The sequence below is a fragment of the Panthera uncia genome, chromosome C2 (genome assembly GCF_023721935.1).
Source record: "Panthera uncia isolate 11264 chromosome C2, Puncia_PCG_1.0, whole genome shotgun sequence".
In the NCBI taxonomy this organism is placed as follows: Eukaryota; Metazoa; Chordata; class Mammalia; order Carnivora; family Felidae; genus Panthera; species Panthera uncia.
In genome coordinates this window covers 140,311,280-140,329,172 of record NC_064810.1, presented here as the reverse complement: position 1 = coordinate 140,329,172, position 17,893 = coordinate 140,311,280, and the positions used below count along the sequence as shown (strand labels likewise).

General features: G+C 40.2%; 1 protein-coding gene across 6 annotated transcripts in view; it reads left to right on the top strand.

Annotated features, from left to right (window-relative positions):
- NEK10 (NIMA related kinase 10) overlaps positions 1-17,401 on the top strand; it is a 223,549-nt gene extending 206,148 nt beyond the window's left edge. For 5 of the 6 annotated variants that reach the window (XM_049628906.1, XM_049628904.1, XM_049628907.1 and 2 more), the window contains 4 exons: positions 7,549-7,657; positions 9,596-9,648; positions 9,734-9,789; positions 13,870-17,401. In XM_049628906.1, the coding sequence (XP_049484863.1) occupies positions 7,549-7,657; positions 9,596-9,648; positions 9,734-9,789; positions 13,870-13,918 (267 nt within the window). In that variant the 3' untranslated portion in view covers positions 13,919-17,401. Of the gene's footprint in view, positions 1-1,863; positions 2,123-7,548; positions 7,658-9,595; positions 9,649-9,733; positions 9,790-13,869 lie in introns of those variants that run through there. The other variant, XM_049628909.1, reaches the window with a different exon arrangement.
- Positions 17,402-17,893: the final 492 nt, after the last annotated feature.

The following is a 17,893-nucleotide window of genomic DNA, read 5'->3' as shown; positions in this document are numbered from 1 at the left end:
ATATTGATAAGTACGTTGTGTATAATATAGTCTATTTATTGATATATATAATATATGATATATGCTGATATATTTAATATTTATATTTTTATATGGATATAAAAAGAAGCCCTCCTGCCCTCCTCTAAACACAAATGAGAAAACTTTGTGACCTCTGTTTTTCACCCTTTCTGGTATAATCTTTTGTTAGTGACAATTTTTGTTCGGAAATGGATTCTTCATCCCCTATGTGATCTCGGTAGAGTGGCCAATTGGCCTTTGACTACTAACACAGTCACCTACATCGGGGCCATGGAAGAAGCAAGCAGTGATAGCATATAAAATGCATTTGATTTCCACCTTCCCCTCTGAAATCTGTCCTGAAATCCAGGGCCTCTACATCTCCAGTTTGAGGAACAGTTATGGGATGATTGTGCCTGCCTTCTGATTAATGGCCTAAGACCCAGCAGGATATATAGAAGAGTGTAGAAGTGGGAAAAGCCCTTTTCTAAGAAACTAAGCTCTTTATTTATGACTTACTTCAGCGGATCTTCAGTCCGGTCTTCTCAATCTTGGCTAAAATTGTAGGAGAATACAGGATGTGATTGTATAGAGTTTGGGGAAAGTAGGATTTTCGGCATGGGAGAAAGGAGAAATAGAAACAAGATAGAATATATTAATTCAATATACATTTATATTGATAATATTTACATATTATCAATATAATATATAGATAATATTTATATATTATCCAGTTAATAATATAGAATTGGAAATACCAATATGAATAAGTATGAATTCATGATAAATCTTTTCTTTTAAAAATATCCATATTTCGGGGCACCTGGGTGGCTCAGTCGGTCAAGCATCTGACTCCGGCTCAGGTCAGGGTCTTGCGGTTTGTGGGTTCGAGCCCCACATCGTCAGGCTCTGTGCTGACAGCTCAGAGCCTGGAGCCTGCCTTCGGATCCTGGTCTCCTCCTCTCTCTGCCCCTCCTTTGCGCATGTTGTCTCTCTCTGTCAATAATAAATAAACATTTAAAAAAATTAATAAATAAATAAGTATATACATATTTCCTAATATTTCCACTAAATTGTCTAGAAACTAAGCAAGCAGCGGAGAGCTCCCTGAGCACCCATGGCTCCTAGGAGATAGAGTGATTGCAGGGCTAGAACAGGAGCTGAATGAGATTAGAATGGAATGTCTTGACATAATAGAATGCATAGTGAGGATGCCATCAAGGATTACTGGGGATGTGTCAAAAGGACTCAGGAGCCAACTTAAAGAGGCTCCCGCTGGCTGTCTAGTGGATAATTAGAGCATCAGTAAGGATAATCGCTGCAATGGATGGAAAGCCTTAAGTAAAGTTTCAATCTAAGAGTTCATGATAGTAAAATAAGAAATCCCTCATTGGTTACCTTTGGAGGATGCTAAGTAACCAACTCATTGTTTTGAAAATTATTTGCAAAAGGAAAGAATCAAACATTTATTCATTTATTCTGCGGTTCCCTTATGAATTCTATCCCAGGGTAATTAAATTGATCAGGGGGAAGTTTCTCATTATACTAGTACTCCAGCTAATAACAACTAAAGGAATAAAAAATATTGTCATTTTGCCGCCTGTAATGAAATAATGGACCTAGACATCATTACCAGTGGTTGCTAATGTCACAGAAAGAGGGGCCACCAGGCATACGCCTCCCGATGGCTGTGTATTTGCTAAAAACCTGGATCTGCATCTGAGGAAGCCTGTATATTGGAAGTGAGCAAACCGTGGTCCTCAGGCCAATCTGGTGTATCGCCTGTTTTTGGACGTAAAGTTTTATTGGAACACAACCAATGCATTCACTTACATATTGTCTATGGTTGCATTCATCTTGTAGGCACAGTAGCTGTGACAGAGACTGCAAGACCTGTAAATCTGTACATATTTCCTACCTGATCTTTGCCAAAGAAGTTTGCCAATCCCTGCTCTACATCCAGATACTACAAACGGGTAGCAAATACGTGGGACAAGAGAACATGTTAAAAGACACCATGGGGACAATCAGCAAAATCCAGACTGGGGGATTCTACAGGAAAAAAAAAAAAAAAAAAAAGAACCTTTTTCTTAAATAAATAAACTGCAAGGAGAGGAGAACACATTTCTTTGGTTCCGAATCTGTACTTCAGCTCAGATCAGCAAGGTCAAGCTTACCTTATTCAGTAGCTGGCAGCCTCTTTAACACCTAACTCCAGGTTTCCGGCTCTTTTCCAATTAGCAGGTTGCCCCTCTCTTCATGCTTTAATTAATGGCTTCTTATGCACATAATAATTACCTTATTTTTGCGTAGCCCCCGTCAGGGCCCCATGGAGGCATCATAAATCAGCAGCGCCCAACACCGACCTGTTTGGACCAAGTGGAGAAGCGTCTACGGCAGGGTTCTCCCGCCCAGCGGGGCCGGGCCCCGTTCATCTTCTCCCTCGGTCCCACCTTCAGGTCCTGGGAGGACGAGCTCCTGGTTGTAAATAGCATAGGATGGTGATTTTCCAGCCTTTTTTTTTTAGTTTTGGAATTCTTTGTCAGAAACACAGTCTTTGTTGGAAACGTAAACAGCACGGCCGCTTCCGGGGGAAGTAGGGGCAAGGGTGGCAAAGTGACCACCCGTGAGAAGATACAGGTGCATCCGCGAGAGAGTGCTGAAGTGTAAGAGAATAGTGAGCACAGATACTGGACGTGTCTGTTAACAGAGTGGCCTGTAAGAGCCTAACAAAAAAGACTAGAGCGGAGCTGTAGGTTAGAAAAGATGAAAAAGAAGACGGTGTGTTCCCTCTTAACATGTTACAATTCAGTCAGAGAGGACAGGGAAATCTGAAGGGAGAAAGATCAGAGAGGGCTGGTGAGTGACGTGTGGTTTAGTGCCTTAAAAATGTTCTCATTTCTGGCACCTCATTGCATTTATGTTGTTTCATTTCCTTCGGAGTCCTACCTCAGTACATTAGATTCCAAATAATTTGTGTAGTTGTTCTGCAGCGAAGATCCCTTATTTTATGATATGGAAGAGAAGATATAGTTTGGGGAATTTAATGAAGATTACATTTTTTTTTTGCTCCTCATTTAGGTTCTGCCCCAAAAGTACTATATTCTCACTTGAACAATGACGAGCCAAAATTGCTCAGCCCTTGCTCAAAATCAGTGAGTTTGGCGGGGGGAGGAGGGGTGGTAACAGGGACACAGTTTGTTCTCTTTACTGTTTACTTGGCTCTAGTTCCAAAACGTGTACATTTGCTCCTTAGAACTGTCGATGTGTGTTCAGGGCAGGAGAGCCCTTTTCCGTCATTTCAGAAGGATTCTTCCCAATAGGACATACAAGCCAGAGATGGCAGTGCCCCTCTAAGCTGAATGCTCAAGAGGCAAAAAAGGGCCCACGTGGCCCAGGACTGCTGGTCACCTCAGAGCCTCTGCCAGTCGTAGGGGCCGCTGCTTCGAACATTCTGTGGTAGCATCCGTATTCCACCTACGGGGTGAGCATTTTCTTGCCTGTCTCGTGTGTCCAGAATCGGACTCTTCTTCTTCCTCCCTCCATCTGCATCGCCATCGCTGGAAGCGTGTTTTCCTTTTGCTCAGTCTTTAAACCTTGCAGTCATGTTCAGCTGCCCCGTGTTATTTCTTTTGCCCTGTGAGTCATCAACACCCGGGATCTTCTTCACATATGTGGTTTTGCTCACCCCTTGACGTTACAGCCCTGGGTTCTAGCCCTGCTTCTGCCGCTTGCTAGCTATGATCCTTGAGCGCATTCCTTCTCAGTGTCCCCATCTGTGGAACGGGGATAATGCCCACCGTAGAGGTAGATGTAAGAACCAGATAGAACATCCAATGTGTCTAGAACGTTTAAGTCCTCAGTAAATGGCTGTAGGCACTACTAGTGTTATTAGTGAGGGTTTTTGATCTTCCTCTTGGCTAACACCTAGTCCAAGCTCTTAGCACTTCTCCCTGGTGTTAGTGTCACAGCTTCTCTGATGATCTCCCTGTTCTCTAACCCATGTTGCAGGACTAAGAGTTTCTAAACAATAGCTTTTTTTTTTTTTAAAGGCATACTCAAAAACCTTTACAGCCTCCAGTTTCCTGCCTCACTATGTAAACTCCGGCTCCCAGCTTCTAGGCTGGCATTATTTGCAGGAGCCTTCCTCTGGGTCTGCACCCACCCTGGCATCGCCAGCCTCATGCAGACTGCTGTGCACATTGCATCCAGAATGATCCTTTCAAAACAGAATCTGATCATGTCACACACACACACACACACACACACCGTACACACTGAAAACTGTTCAGGGGCTCTTAGTATAAACTGCCAAATCCTACCCACCATATTGACAGTCCTGTTTGGTCCAAGCCCTGCCCACCTCTCCACCTTGATCTCCTACTCTCTTGCCATTCGTGGTCGAAATTACACCAGCCACAGGCACTGAGGCCTGTCTACCATGCAGCTTCCTCCTAAGTCTTTGCAAATGCTTGTTTTTCTGCCTTTAAAGACCTTCCTTTTCCATCCTTTACTCATTCTCACTGATTCTTTCAGCTCTCAGCAGAAGTGTCATTTTTTCCAGAAAACCTTTCCCGTCTAAGTTAAATCTGTCTGTTCTCCTAGAAGCATAGATCTGTCCTTTAATGCATTCAGCACAGTTGCAATTTCCCATATATCCAGGTGGTTGTTTCACAGACATATTCCTCCCCAATTAGGCAGTAAGCTCCAGGGTAGAATTTTTGGCCACCATTGGTTGTTTCCATTGTTTGGATCTGTGTGTGTGGCACACAATAGTTGGTAGAAAATCCCCACTGAATTAATGAGCGGCACTTGCCTTCCTCTCTTCAGCCTAGATCCCCACGTCTCTATAATGTGGACTTATGTCACATCCCTTTATTCACCTTGCTACTGGTATGCAGTGCCCAGCCTTTGCCCCCAAGTTCTACTCACCTGGAATGTGTGCTTCACTTCCTTGCATCCACCCAAATCTATCCTTCAAGACTTGGCTCCAGTGTTTCTGCTCCAGAGCTTCTGAAAATCATGCTGGTCTTCTTGAAGCATACTTCTTTTTGGAAGCTTAGAACTCCCCACCTCATTTTACACTTCAGTGTTTATTCCTTCACCGTTTTGTTCGTGTATATTAGCCTAATTACCCAAATTGCAGGCCACATCATTTCTGTGTCCTCCATGCTGCCCAGCCTGGTGCTGATAAGCTGGATAGACCATTGGTATATGGGATTCGATGGTTTTCATCTCTATTTTACAAAACCTGCTCAGATCATGACACACAGTGAGGGGCAAAAACGATATACTGAAAGAATATGTAGGTCGAAACACTGCACTACAAGAAGTTCCGAGAAGTTTCTGGAATAAAAATAAACGTATCTGGGATTCAAACACACAAAAGGGATTCAACCGAATTTCAGCCCTTGCCTTCATCCATGGGCCCATCCCTCTGAGGATTTGCAGCTCTTAAGCTAAAGGACACTGCTTATGTGAAAGGCGCTGGAAATCTCAAGTACTCCTCTCTTCAAGGTTTGCATCAAGGAAAAGAACTTGCCTTTGTCATTGTAAAATGGCTCTCTTGATCTCTCTGGGTCACAATTCACATATATCACTGTACAGCTTTAAACACTTCCCGTCTGGGAAAGAGGAGTCCAAGGTGTTTACTAAATAATTAAGTTGACTTAAATAAGCCTTCTATAATTAGGATGAGCACTTCAGGCAGCCAAATTACTCCTATGCTCAATCACATGAAAAACAATCCCATCTGAAGTCGTTTGGAAGGCAATACCAGGAAATCGTTTTCAGCATTACAAGACGTATTAAGCTTAGTTGGAGCAAGCTCCTAGCTTGGCTCTGAGAAACGCCGAGCGATCAGGGCTACCTCTGTGGCATCCTAATGGCACTGACGAGAGCATTAGTAAGCATGTGACTATCTGATCGTCCTGCATCACGATATGTTACAATCCTATGATCTTGTCCCTTTACAAATGGGTTATTAGTTTTATCAGTTGTCACTGAAGTAAAGAAAGTAAATTTTCAAGAATAAAAAAGGGTGGAACCTTAGTTTTTTCTACAGTACAACATTTGTTGGCAACATGGAGACTAGAAAACACAAAAATGATTTGTACTAATAGTGTCCAAAGTACATAGATGGAATAATTATCAGTTGCTCATATAAAATGTTTTTCATTAGGGTACAAAGTGCACAATGCCTACAGTGAGGTACCTGGCCAGCTCCATGAACTTTTACCGACACATTCACCCATGTGACCACCACCCTCATCACTATGTAGAACATTTCCTGTGCTGAAGAAGGTTCCTGCTTGCCTTTTCCTGGTCAAATCCCCTGCCACAATGTAATTGTTATCTTAACCTTCATCACCATTGGTTAGCTTTGCCAGATTGTGAACGTGCATATACGTGAGGTCATACGTTGTGTTTTCTTTTTGCTTCTTTTGCTCAATGTTTGTTCCTGTTACGGTTTGTATCTACAGTTTGTTCTTTTTTGTGCTTTGCAGAATCCCATTGGATAAGCACACCACAATATATCTACCCATCCTTCTGTCTGTAGACATTTGGGGTTTTTCCAGTTTGGGGTTATTATGAATAAAGGTGCTATGAACATTCTTGTGTACCTCTTTTGATGGACAGAAGTCCTTCATTTCTCTTGTGTTCATACCTAAGAGTGAGATTGCTGGGTCACAGGGTAGGCATAGTTGTTGAATTTTAATGAATACTGCGAGTTTTCTCAAGTGATTGAACAATGGTGTATTTTAATTCCTGAGCAGAGCATGTGAATCCAAGGCAACTACTATTGCAGAGTCTAAATTGTGCCATTTGTTTCTGGTTTATTAATAAGAATTGGCATTTTAATAGGTTACATTAACACAGGCATGAAAACTTGGCCAGCCTGAGTGCTGGTTGGAATTAAAGGTGAAAGGAGGTTGAGAAATATTTATAGCCTAAAATTCTGCTTAAAAAATTCAGCTTTATAGAAGACCATTAAGTAATTGGAACCTTAATAAATTCTGTCGTTTAGTGAATTACTCTCTCCTTTAGAGTGTTGGGGATTCATATTTGGAGATTAAAATTAAGCAACAGTAATTTAGCAAAATGCATTAAGAAACTTGGTTGTGTTGGTCAAACAAGAAGGCATTGTTCAAAGCAGATACATGAAAAACAATGATGATGTGGGCTAAACATATTGTTCTGCTGAATAACTGGAGGTTATTCCTCATAGGCCTGATACAAATAACATTTTGATGTTCCAAGCCCATGCCATTATTTTTCTATCTGTTTTTATCTTGCTCTCATAAAACTAAAAAGTGCAGAGTTGTTTTTACTTTTTCATGTGACCAGGGAATTGTCTACCTTGCTTCTGCTATAATTTGCCTGCCTCTAATTTACAAGTCCTTTTGAAAGGATGATGTGCCTTTATCTATTTACAAGGGATTGAAAACCACAGCACTAAATTATCCATGTGGAGACATAGGGAAAGTGATCTCCTATCATTTGCTTCTGAGTGCAGAATAACATGTGGCTTTGCCTTTTCTGTTCCAGTTATCTCAGGGATCTCCAGAACCAATCGAGCCCAACTTTTTCACAGTGGATTACCATTTATTACGTTATTCATCAAGTGGAAACAGCCTGTCCCCAGATGACCCAACAGGTAATGGCCTTCAACACCGGAAATCTGGCTTTCACAAAGAAATCTATTATTTGGATCAACAGCTTACCCTTAAAAGATTATCTTCAATTTAAAAGAAAGATAGAGCTTATTTTGATTATCTGTGGCAATAGTTGGAAAGGATATACAGTAGGAATATAGAAATTCCCTGAGATTTATTGTACCCTGCTGTGGCAGCTTCCTTGATCATTTACTAATGCCATAAACAAACTGCAGAATCTGTGTGGGTGAATTGTATTTCCTTTTATTTCTTCTTGCTATCTGATGATGGAAAACCAAATGCCCAAAAGCAGAAGTGAAGAGTTTGGATATTTAAAATGGAGAAAATTTGAAACTTACCTGCAGAATCCACATTAGACATATTTACATTGTTTTCTTTTTTGCATAAATCTCACATAGGGAGGCCACATAGCCTAGGGACGAAAGGTGTGGATTCTCAAAACCTGGATACCTATATTTGAATCTCGGCTTAACCATTTAGTAGTTGACCTTGGGCAAATTATTCGACCCCTTGAGCCCCGGTTTTCTTGCCTGTAAAATGGTGGTAAAAATGGTACTTGCACTTTAGGGTGATGGTGAGGGCCAGTGTAAACATATACAAAGTGCTTGGCCATTAGCAGGGGCTCAGCGTGATGTAATTCTTCTCATGATAATTGAACTCTCAGAAGAGGTTTTCAAGCTACTCTGAGGTTTAGAGTTCCTAAATAGTTTGAAGTCCCTATAAACTAGGGTTACATCACTGAGTTCTGAAATAGATAGGAATTATGGCTAAAGGGAGGGAGACTCACTCTGCCCTCACTCCCCCGATTTAGGCAAATCATCTCATGTATGAATTCTCAAACTTTCCTTAAGTCTTGGACCCCTGGGATGAAGCGAACCCATAGGCAGAATTACATTTAGAATACTCCCTGAGAAACCCATAAGCTCAAGATAAACTGTTGTTGAAAGTCTTTTGCTTTTAAAAGTGCCCCCAGGGCAGGCCAGTCAGTCTGCGGGCCAGACTTCTTACAGCGGCAACTCTGATGAAACCGAGAGTCCTGGTGCAAATCCCCCGGGCGGCCTGTGGCAGCTTGACATGCCACCCCAAGGTGGGGCAGACGAGTCCCGTCCCAGCAGGCTGGCCACCAGCTCAGACAGCAGAGCCTGCGGGCACTTTGGGAACCCCTGGATGCAGAGCATTGAAGACGACCTGCCAGGACTCGTCAGCCCCACGCCTCCCCTCAACGTCAACCCAGCACCTTTTGTCTGCCCTAAGTGGAGGGGAGCTCCCGCGCCTCCCAGCACACCAGTGCTGATTGATTGCAGTGGAAGCTGGTCAGCGTTGCCTCGGGTGGCTCTCAGTTGGGCGAGGTGCTGGTAGATCATCCTTAGAACAGACATCCAAGAAAGTCTTGCCTTCTGGCACTAAATGTATTCTATTTCCCTTTAGGCAGTCATAGGAAAGGGCCAGGTATTCCTTGTCTCTCACTGTCTATTTCTGCCTCCCTCTAAGAATTCATTTTCTTTTTAGCACATATTTGCTGGTTTTGCTTGTAGATTAAGGAGAATTTCTTGATCGGAAAACTCACCAATCAAGTAGTTCGCGCTTGGAATACTCCTCACCTGTCCGTAGTGTGCACACACACACACCCCTCTAACTAAATTACCCGATTTATACCCTGTGAGATGCCCCTATACCTTTGTGTACTATTTGCGTATTATTTTATGATGGTCACCCCAAAAGCAGCCAGTTATTAAAGGAAGAGAAACAAAGAGTTTGAATATTCGAAGCAAGACAATTTGGAATGTGCTTATAAGTACTCCTCTTCCTCATGTCTAAATTCACCCTGTTTTCACTACAGTTAAGTTGTAATCGCCAATAAAGTCTAATCAAGAAAATACGAACCGGAGTTCAGACTTTCCATAATCTATCTATTTCAGGTCTGTGCACCAGCTTTGATTTGGAGGAGGGAATAACGTATGAACAGATGCAGGTGAAGTTTTTGCAGTGCCTTTGAACAATTTTATTTTGTTGCTTTTAATTCAATACTAACCTGATTTTTTTTTTTTCAACTCCAGACTGTGATTGAAGAAGTCCTAGAAGAAAGTGGCTATTACAACTTTAAATCTAACAGGTGAGATCTGGAATTTTCTTGCAAATGTGACAAATCAGTTGAGATCATTGGGTGTTAGATCTGATTTCTCTATCCTGGATTCCAGAGATTTTTTTTTTTCAACTTTCATTTTAAATACTTCTGTAAAATCTCTTGGCTTAGACTAGATACAACCATGGGTAGAGTATGTGTTGCCCATCTTTTGTATGGAAGCAGCTGCTGTTTCTGTGTTGAAAAAGAAAGGGTGATAGCTTAGTGGTAATTTACTCTCCTAAAAAATAAGAAACATAATGAAATGGAAAGGCATTTCTAAGCTTTTTTTTTTTTTTAACTAAACATTTGTTCCATTCTAGTAGAGCTGTAAACTCAGATTTCCATCACTGAAATCTACCCATCATTTGTATAGAATGCAGGGGCGAGGGAGGGAGAGAATACAACTAAACAAAGAATCACTTCTGGTGAATTTAAGATATGTTGGTGGGAAAGGAATTTGTTGTTATATATTGCCTCTTGATCACCATAAGTGAGAAACCTCAGTTTACTGGAGCTATGTATTATCTTCTAATATAACCACTATTGGTGCTTTAAAAAATATACTATTTTCTGACTTTTGTCCTGTTCTGATTCCTGCCATTTACCATTGGGCACAGTGTTGGGCACAAAGGTTTGACTACAGTTAGTTTACTTGAGAGCCAATTCCAGGAAACGCTGGTAGGGGAGTGAAGAAATAATTCAATAAAGGTTTCATTTTGAAGCAATTTACCCTTGTGGCTGATGGGGGCTTGATCCCGCTCGGGAAATCTGAGAGCTGGTACTGAACACGTACCTCAGTTATCCCACTCAAGGGCTGAGGCAACCCGGGTATTTGTCGTCCAGTTTCCATCCGTCATTGTTTGCGGCCTTTGCCCAGAGAATGTTAGTTCCCTGGCATTTCTGGCCTTCTGTAAAGGTGGACAGAGCAGACTCCAGAGGCCAGAGAAATCTTCAGGAAAAGAAACGCAGGTGCAGGCAGCTGGAAAGTAGGCCGGCACGCTGTGAAGTGGCGTGGATGAGGGGAGGTGGGCACTCACCGTGTCTGGCATCCGAGTTGCCTCTTGACTTTTCTAAGGAGCCCCTCCCAACAGACCATCACATTGATCTTAAGCAGCCACATCCACACTCTGTGTGGCTCCAAGTTGTTTTAGTTTGTTCTCTCAAAGTGGCCTTTTATGCCTGAAGGAGCTGCCTTCCTTTCCAGCTGGTGAAGCTATCTTGTGACCACTATTTAAATCATTCCACTATTGGGATGAGCACTGGGTGTTGTATGGAAACCAATTTGACAATAAATTTCATATTAAAATCAATCAATCATTCCAGAAGTCATCTCCAAAGGTATTAGCCATGGTATGAGAACGAGGCCTCAAGAACATTCTGCGAAGGTTATTATATGGAAATCAGATTCTTTTTTGAGGTTATTTCAGTCTCGAGCTTTTTTTTTTTTTTTTTTTTTTTAGTTTTCCTATTACAACAAGTTGTTCGTATGAATCACACAGTTAAGTTTATTCAACTGCTTGTTCTTTTGGCTTGATAACATATTTCCAAAATACTACCTTTGTAGATTTAGTTCTGTTGTGATTTATAACTACAGAGAAATGATGAGTAAGTCTCATTTTTCCAAAGGTATATTATTAATAGAAATCACCATCTTCATAATCACTCTTCTCCCACCTTCCCTGGAGAGATTTTGAATTTTCATTTTCAATTTGGGTCGAGTACATCCAACTTTCCGTGAATAGATTGAGTGTCTTTGTTCTTGACTCTTAGCCCCTTATTATTTTAAGTGCCTTTGGCTTAGAGTGGGGGCAAAAGTCATTTTTGTCATGATTTATCTACATATGCTCAGAGACTCAGGATCACGGGCCATGAATGGCTTCATACTTTGGCAGAAAATAAACTAAATGTGAGTGAAAAACCAGGTGTGTAAGGAAGTTGGGAAGCTCTTACAAGAGCTCTTATTTTTCCCTAAAAAATTTAGTTGTAGTCTTATTTTTAAATTCGCTTTTATCCTTTTTAAGTTCTGTCACTAAGTTTTAAAAAATTCAAACATTATTTTTACTTTCAAAGATGCACCCCTATATTAAAAGACATCGCACATTTTGTTATTACGATGAATAGATGATGAGATGCCTAGTAACAAAGACCAAAAATTATTTACAGTTTTATTCAGAATAGTGAATAGACTATGGAGACATGACTTAAATGGTCAAGTTCAAGCAACATACGTTGGATAGGACATACGTAAAATATTCTTAAAATGCTCCAAAGTAAAATGAAGCAGCCATTTAAAAATTCTTACAGCCATGATATTCCCTTTTCATCTTCTAATAACAATGATAGAGTATACCTTGAGGGAAGACTCCTCACAGTTTACTAGTAAAAAGAACCCTTGGTTGTGCCTAAACTACTTGTTTATGGGTGTTCCAAATTAATTACCCAGAAAGTCAGCTTCCACTTAGAAGCACCTAATAGTTCACAAGCTGGAAACACACATAATTCCAAATATGAATCAAATCAGCCATGTCAGTGATGATTTTTCTGTAGTCAGAGGATGGAGGATGCTAAATATCACTGGACATGTACTAGTATGTATGTATGTATGTATTTATTTTGTACTAGTATTTAGAGTCACTGGAGTGTATTCCCTTAATTGGTTCCATAGACTAGCCAATATTCTCACAGATGCTAATAAATGTTCCCTGAAAAATAAAATTTTGTGATCAAACATATCTGGGAAACTGTGAAAGGACAGTTTTCCATTTTCAGAGGATGATGACACACGTTACCATATCACAGAGTCTGAGATGTGCTGTAAGGAAGAAATCTGTCGGCCTTGTTTAGCCCAGTGTTTCTTCAATCTTTCACATGTGGTGGGAAGTGGGAAACATTGCTTTAACTCCCCGGAAGTCACCAGCACCTGCCCAGATCTGCTGTTGCTCTCATTGCCATTGTCATCATCATTGCAGAATGTTACTAGTGATCTTGGTCAAGCACCACACCAAGAACTGCATACATAGTTTCTGTATTATCGAAGTTTACAACTTCAGACAGTCAGTTCAAACTTACGTCAGCAGCAAAAGCATGAAGCCAAGATATAGCATGCTTTTAGCTTCGGCCATAGAGTGACCATTTAGTCAGGGATAGAGAGATACCATTATCAGACGGACAGCCTCAGGATGAAGCCATTACCCATCTCTTTAGCTCTCTTTAGGGACAGTTTCTGCAACTGTTTAAATAAAGGGGAGACTGCTTGGACAGTTGGTTAGGAAGACCGTCTTGGGCACAAAATGCTGTAGTAGGGAAAGGAAATAGTAACAGAAAGAGACATAGCAGCAAGGAGCCCTCAGCAAAATGGGGAATCCTTCATTTCTGGGCTTCCAGGAAGAGGAAGTAGAATGAGTTGAGAGGAAGAAAGTAGTATAAAGAAAACGAAACGAGGTCAAAACAGGCTTGGCCAGCCTGAAGCACACTGTATTCTTCATCATTTTCAGGGTGTATGATTCATTATATTTTACATTCATAAACATTTAGCTTACTTACCAGAAAGAGACAGCTTAGCATGACTTAATATTATCATTGTTGTTTGTGAGAGTAAAACTGCTTGAATCCTGTGAGTGAAAAAATGGCAAGCATATCATCCTTATATACTTAGGGGCACATATCACCATTTTTAACAATGCAATCTGTATTGAGAAGCAAAATTTGCAAGATAAAAAAATCTGCGCTTTGCATTGCTTTTTCCCCCAATGAACCGATAACATGTAAATTAGATGTTTAAAAGCACAAGCTACTTTGGGTGTTTATTTTCTTCTCTCAAGGGCTATCATTTCTAATTGAGTTTATAATTTGAGAAAGATCCAGTTAGCACTGAACTTCAGCAAAAAGGTGACTTTCTAAAAATCCCCCATCCTATTTTGTTTTAGAATCATCTTTTCTTCACGGTGATTTATACACACACACACACACACACACACACACACACCTGAGCTACTGCTTTTGAAATTGAATGTGTGAAATCAAATATGTGTGACTACAGCAAACTCTTTGCACTTTTGAATCTTCTAGATATCACTCCTATCCATGGGGGACCAAGAATCACCCAACCAAAAGATGAAAACCCTGCATTTTGAACAGACTTGGTTTTCCTAGTGAAGCTCAGGTTCTGGACTTCAGCTCAACCAGATGCCCAGGGATTGGGAGCTGCTGGAAGGGTGTGGAAAAGACAAGACCGAGATGCCATGGCACCTGCAAGGCCTCTTTCTGGAGGTCCTGTGCTAGGTTATGTGGCCGCAGCAGTGTGGGAAGGCTCTGCTCCTCGCATCCAGCAGGCACGAGAGGACAGGGCTCTCAGCGTGCTGCTGGGAGAAAATGCTGCAAAATTCATCTGTGGGAAGAAAACTCGCTCCTCACAGAACTTTTCCTCCACGTTAAAAAACAAGAGAAAACAAAACAAACACACAAAAAGTCATATTTTTCAATGGGATATTTTATATTTAGAGTTGCCGAAACTACGTTTAAAGGCATCTAGCCTTCCATGTATAAAAATAGTTTTAGAGAGGGAAAATTACAGGCCCCAGAGTAATAATATATTGGGTGATTCACTGTATTCCCCCATTGTTTTTTATTTTAAAAGAAATTCAAAATAGGTGATTGAATTTTGTTGTTGTTTTTGTTGTTGTTGTTTTAAGGAAAGGATTGGTTCTCTCTTAACCACTTGGGTGCTAGTGGCCTAAAGACGGTAGACAGTATTTGTAACCTTGCACAGCCTCTGGGACTAACTGTCAAATTGTCGGATGTAAGCTACACTAATAGAATATGTTGCTGTACAATGTCTATATACATCTAGAAGGGGGGAGGAAGGAGAGGTTTTGATTAGGCTAATGCTTTGCTGCTAATCAAACTTATAGTGTTTTTAGAGCACTTTGAAGACTTCATGGAATCTATGAAAGAGATGCAATATTCCTTATTCTAATTCCCTTCTTACTAAAATTAGCCCCATTGTTTTACAGTTTTTATTATTTGAGAATTTGAAATGAAAATAAGCTATATAACGAAATATAAGTCGCTTCTTTATTCACCGAGACATCCCTAAAAACATAAGAAATCAGAACACCAAATAGTGTTTCGTTCCTTTGTAGGGAGACTTGACGATGAAAATTCTCTAGATTCTTATTGGGCTAAAATCTCTTCAACTGGCTTCTGTTCACTGGTGGATCACCAAGACGTGCCCTTATTACCAAGTCAGACTGCACTTCTAACTGCTTAAAGGGCATTCTAATTCTATATAATTAGTCATCTGGAAGCTGGAATTCTGCTTTTTATTTACTTCTCACTGAGTTCTGGTATCTTTATTTACACTGATATATTTTTAGCATCATTGAACAGGATTTAGTTCAATATATTTTACAGTGACTGAAACCTAAGAACCTTTTGTATAGTATGGAAAATCTCGTAATGTGAATCCATACTATTTTTACAATTTGTACATCCAAAACTTAAACGATATCCAAATGTCCTTTAACTAATGCCTTTGAAAATTGCCAATGAATCTTTGTCTTTAAGCCAAATTAATGATTACAAATACACTGTAATTTTAAATAACAGATGCAATTACAGTAATGAAAAATGTCAGTTTCAGCCTTCAAACCAATTCCATCCATATGTGAAATTTATGTGTAAAATTAAAATGCTATGATTTTGTTGACTTACCCAGGTAAGATTTTATTTCCATCCCAACTGAATTTGAACTTGCACTATTATTTTTTATATCTGTTCCTGTATGGAATGGGCACGTTTCCTCACTGTGTAGGAGGCACAGGCCCACAGGGGCATAAATTGTAATTGTGATAGACGCCAACACCTGGAAAGAAACCAAGCTGTGGGTGAAAGTTTGAACAATAAAGTTCTTTCTCAAATGATAATATATGCTCAACAACATTTAGAAGAGAAGAGTAGTCAGAGGTCACACCTTAGTAAAAAAAATAAAAAAGAAAAAAAAAAGAAATGATTTATTTAAAGGTGTTTTCAAATGCATACAGTTGCCCTTATTGACCAGAAAGGGAGCAAAATGTTTCCATCTATTTCTTTTAGACCATAGAAGTGGCATTTATTATTCTAGAAACCAGTACAGATTAACAAAGATAAACACACGGATGTCCTGTTCAACAGCAGCTTTAGGCCTGTCACCTCTATGCTGACAGATGCATTCTTTTGCCAAAGTCATGAATGTGTTTTATTTGATTCCCTTCTTAAACGACCAGTCACTGGATCCACATTCTCCCGGTGCAAGGGCAGGCCTCCGAGAGAAAGTTAGGCACTGGAAAGGGATCGCTTTTGGGTATGGAGTCTCATCCCAACAGTGATGTTACCTTTTCAAAAGCCCTCACTTTCTAACTCTCCAACCAGGAGTCCCCTGTCGTCACAAAAGAACAAGAATGATCATTTTGTTTTCACTCTGAACTGCGTTGTAGTGCAAAGAAGTTGTTGAGTGTAATCGGCCTCATAGTTTTTTCTTGATTACATTTAAATTTTTTCTTTTTCTCTTGTATATAATTGTTAATTATTTGTTGTGCAATGAAATCCCCATCTAACTCTCTGTCACTGAATATTTGTATAGGACAGAATCTGAATCAGCTTTTCAGATCACTTTGGATACACACATGGCTCAGTTAATTGTGTTTTGATCTACCAACTCTGCACGTGTGCACTTGAAACCTGAATTTGCTTTTTAAAAGCAGAATGTTCCATTTTCAGGGAAGTGACTGCAGCAGGCACATGTGCTTGCCGGTTGTTAACCTTGTCTTCTTCCAGATATTTGATATGTAATTGGAGGTCCCTAAGGAATAGTAACGTGGACAGTGGACCCAGTGCTCATGGGCGAACTTCAGGAACTTGCTAGAGAAAGGCTGTTTGGGTATAATGTGGACACTTGTGTGGCACCGGGCAGTGTGCACAGCGTGGGCATTCTAAAGCAGACCCTAATTAAGAAATGCTGTTATGAAGTTAACCCAAATGATGGAACTGAGTGGGAGTCAAGGTCTTCTTAGAGGTACCATCTATGACTTATGAAATACCATGAATTTTGATGATCAAAAACAAATACAGGACCAGTTGATTGCATGCAATTCCAGCAATAGCATCAGTTTTTCACCACTCATATCTAAGATGTGTGAGGGCAATAATGTGTAGTCAATTCCGTCAGTATTAATATGCATAGAATCCACATCCCTCTGGTTGATTTGCTGAATCGCAAAATATTTTTATTGCTATTTCTCTCTCTTCTTTGGAATGACGAGGGACCATGTGCAGTAGATATGTTGGATTCCTTTAGAAATGGCTTCGGCTTCTATTGGAAGGTGGGAAATACTTCTTTGTAAGGTACTTTTATTGTTTGCCTTTCACTTTTTCTATGGTATGTATTCACAATACAGAAATCAGCTGGAGAGGCAATGCAGAGAAATCAGGGTGAAGCACATCTTCAGCACCGCGGAGATGCAGCTATCATGTACTGACCTTGTCTCTTGGGGGTGAAATTCCATCAAAACATGAAATTCTTCATGTTCAACAACTACATGTGATAATAAGTATATTTTATGTACCTTTATGTCTTCCAGATAGTATCCTTTGATGGAAATGGACAGGGTTTGGGATAGATTATTTTTCCCACTGAAGTGTGCTGCTTACCCTTGGACGCTATTTTTCATATTGATAGGAGGACACAAATGTCTCAGGGAAATTTTGTGATAAAGAGGTTCTTATGTGTGTCATTGCAGTTAAATTGCATATTGTAAATATGACTGTTATGCTTGATTACATTCCTGCCGTGATGTTGCTTTGAGATCTGCAACAGGGACAGGAAGGATTTTATGATTTTGACGGAGTGACTGATGGATATTGCAAATTTACATGTCCTCTGGGTCCATGGGCAACAGTTGTTTTCAAAATTAAGATCACACACCCTAGGAGTGTAACAGCATTGTTGGGATGTGAGCTATGTTTGATTTTTTTTTTTACTACCTATATGTAGTAATGAACCGATTTTTAAATTTAAAAATTCATTGATTTTTATCCTAAAAGTGAACTCTCTTCT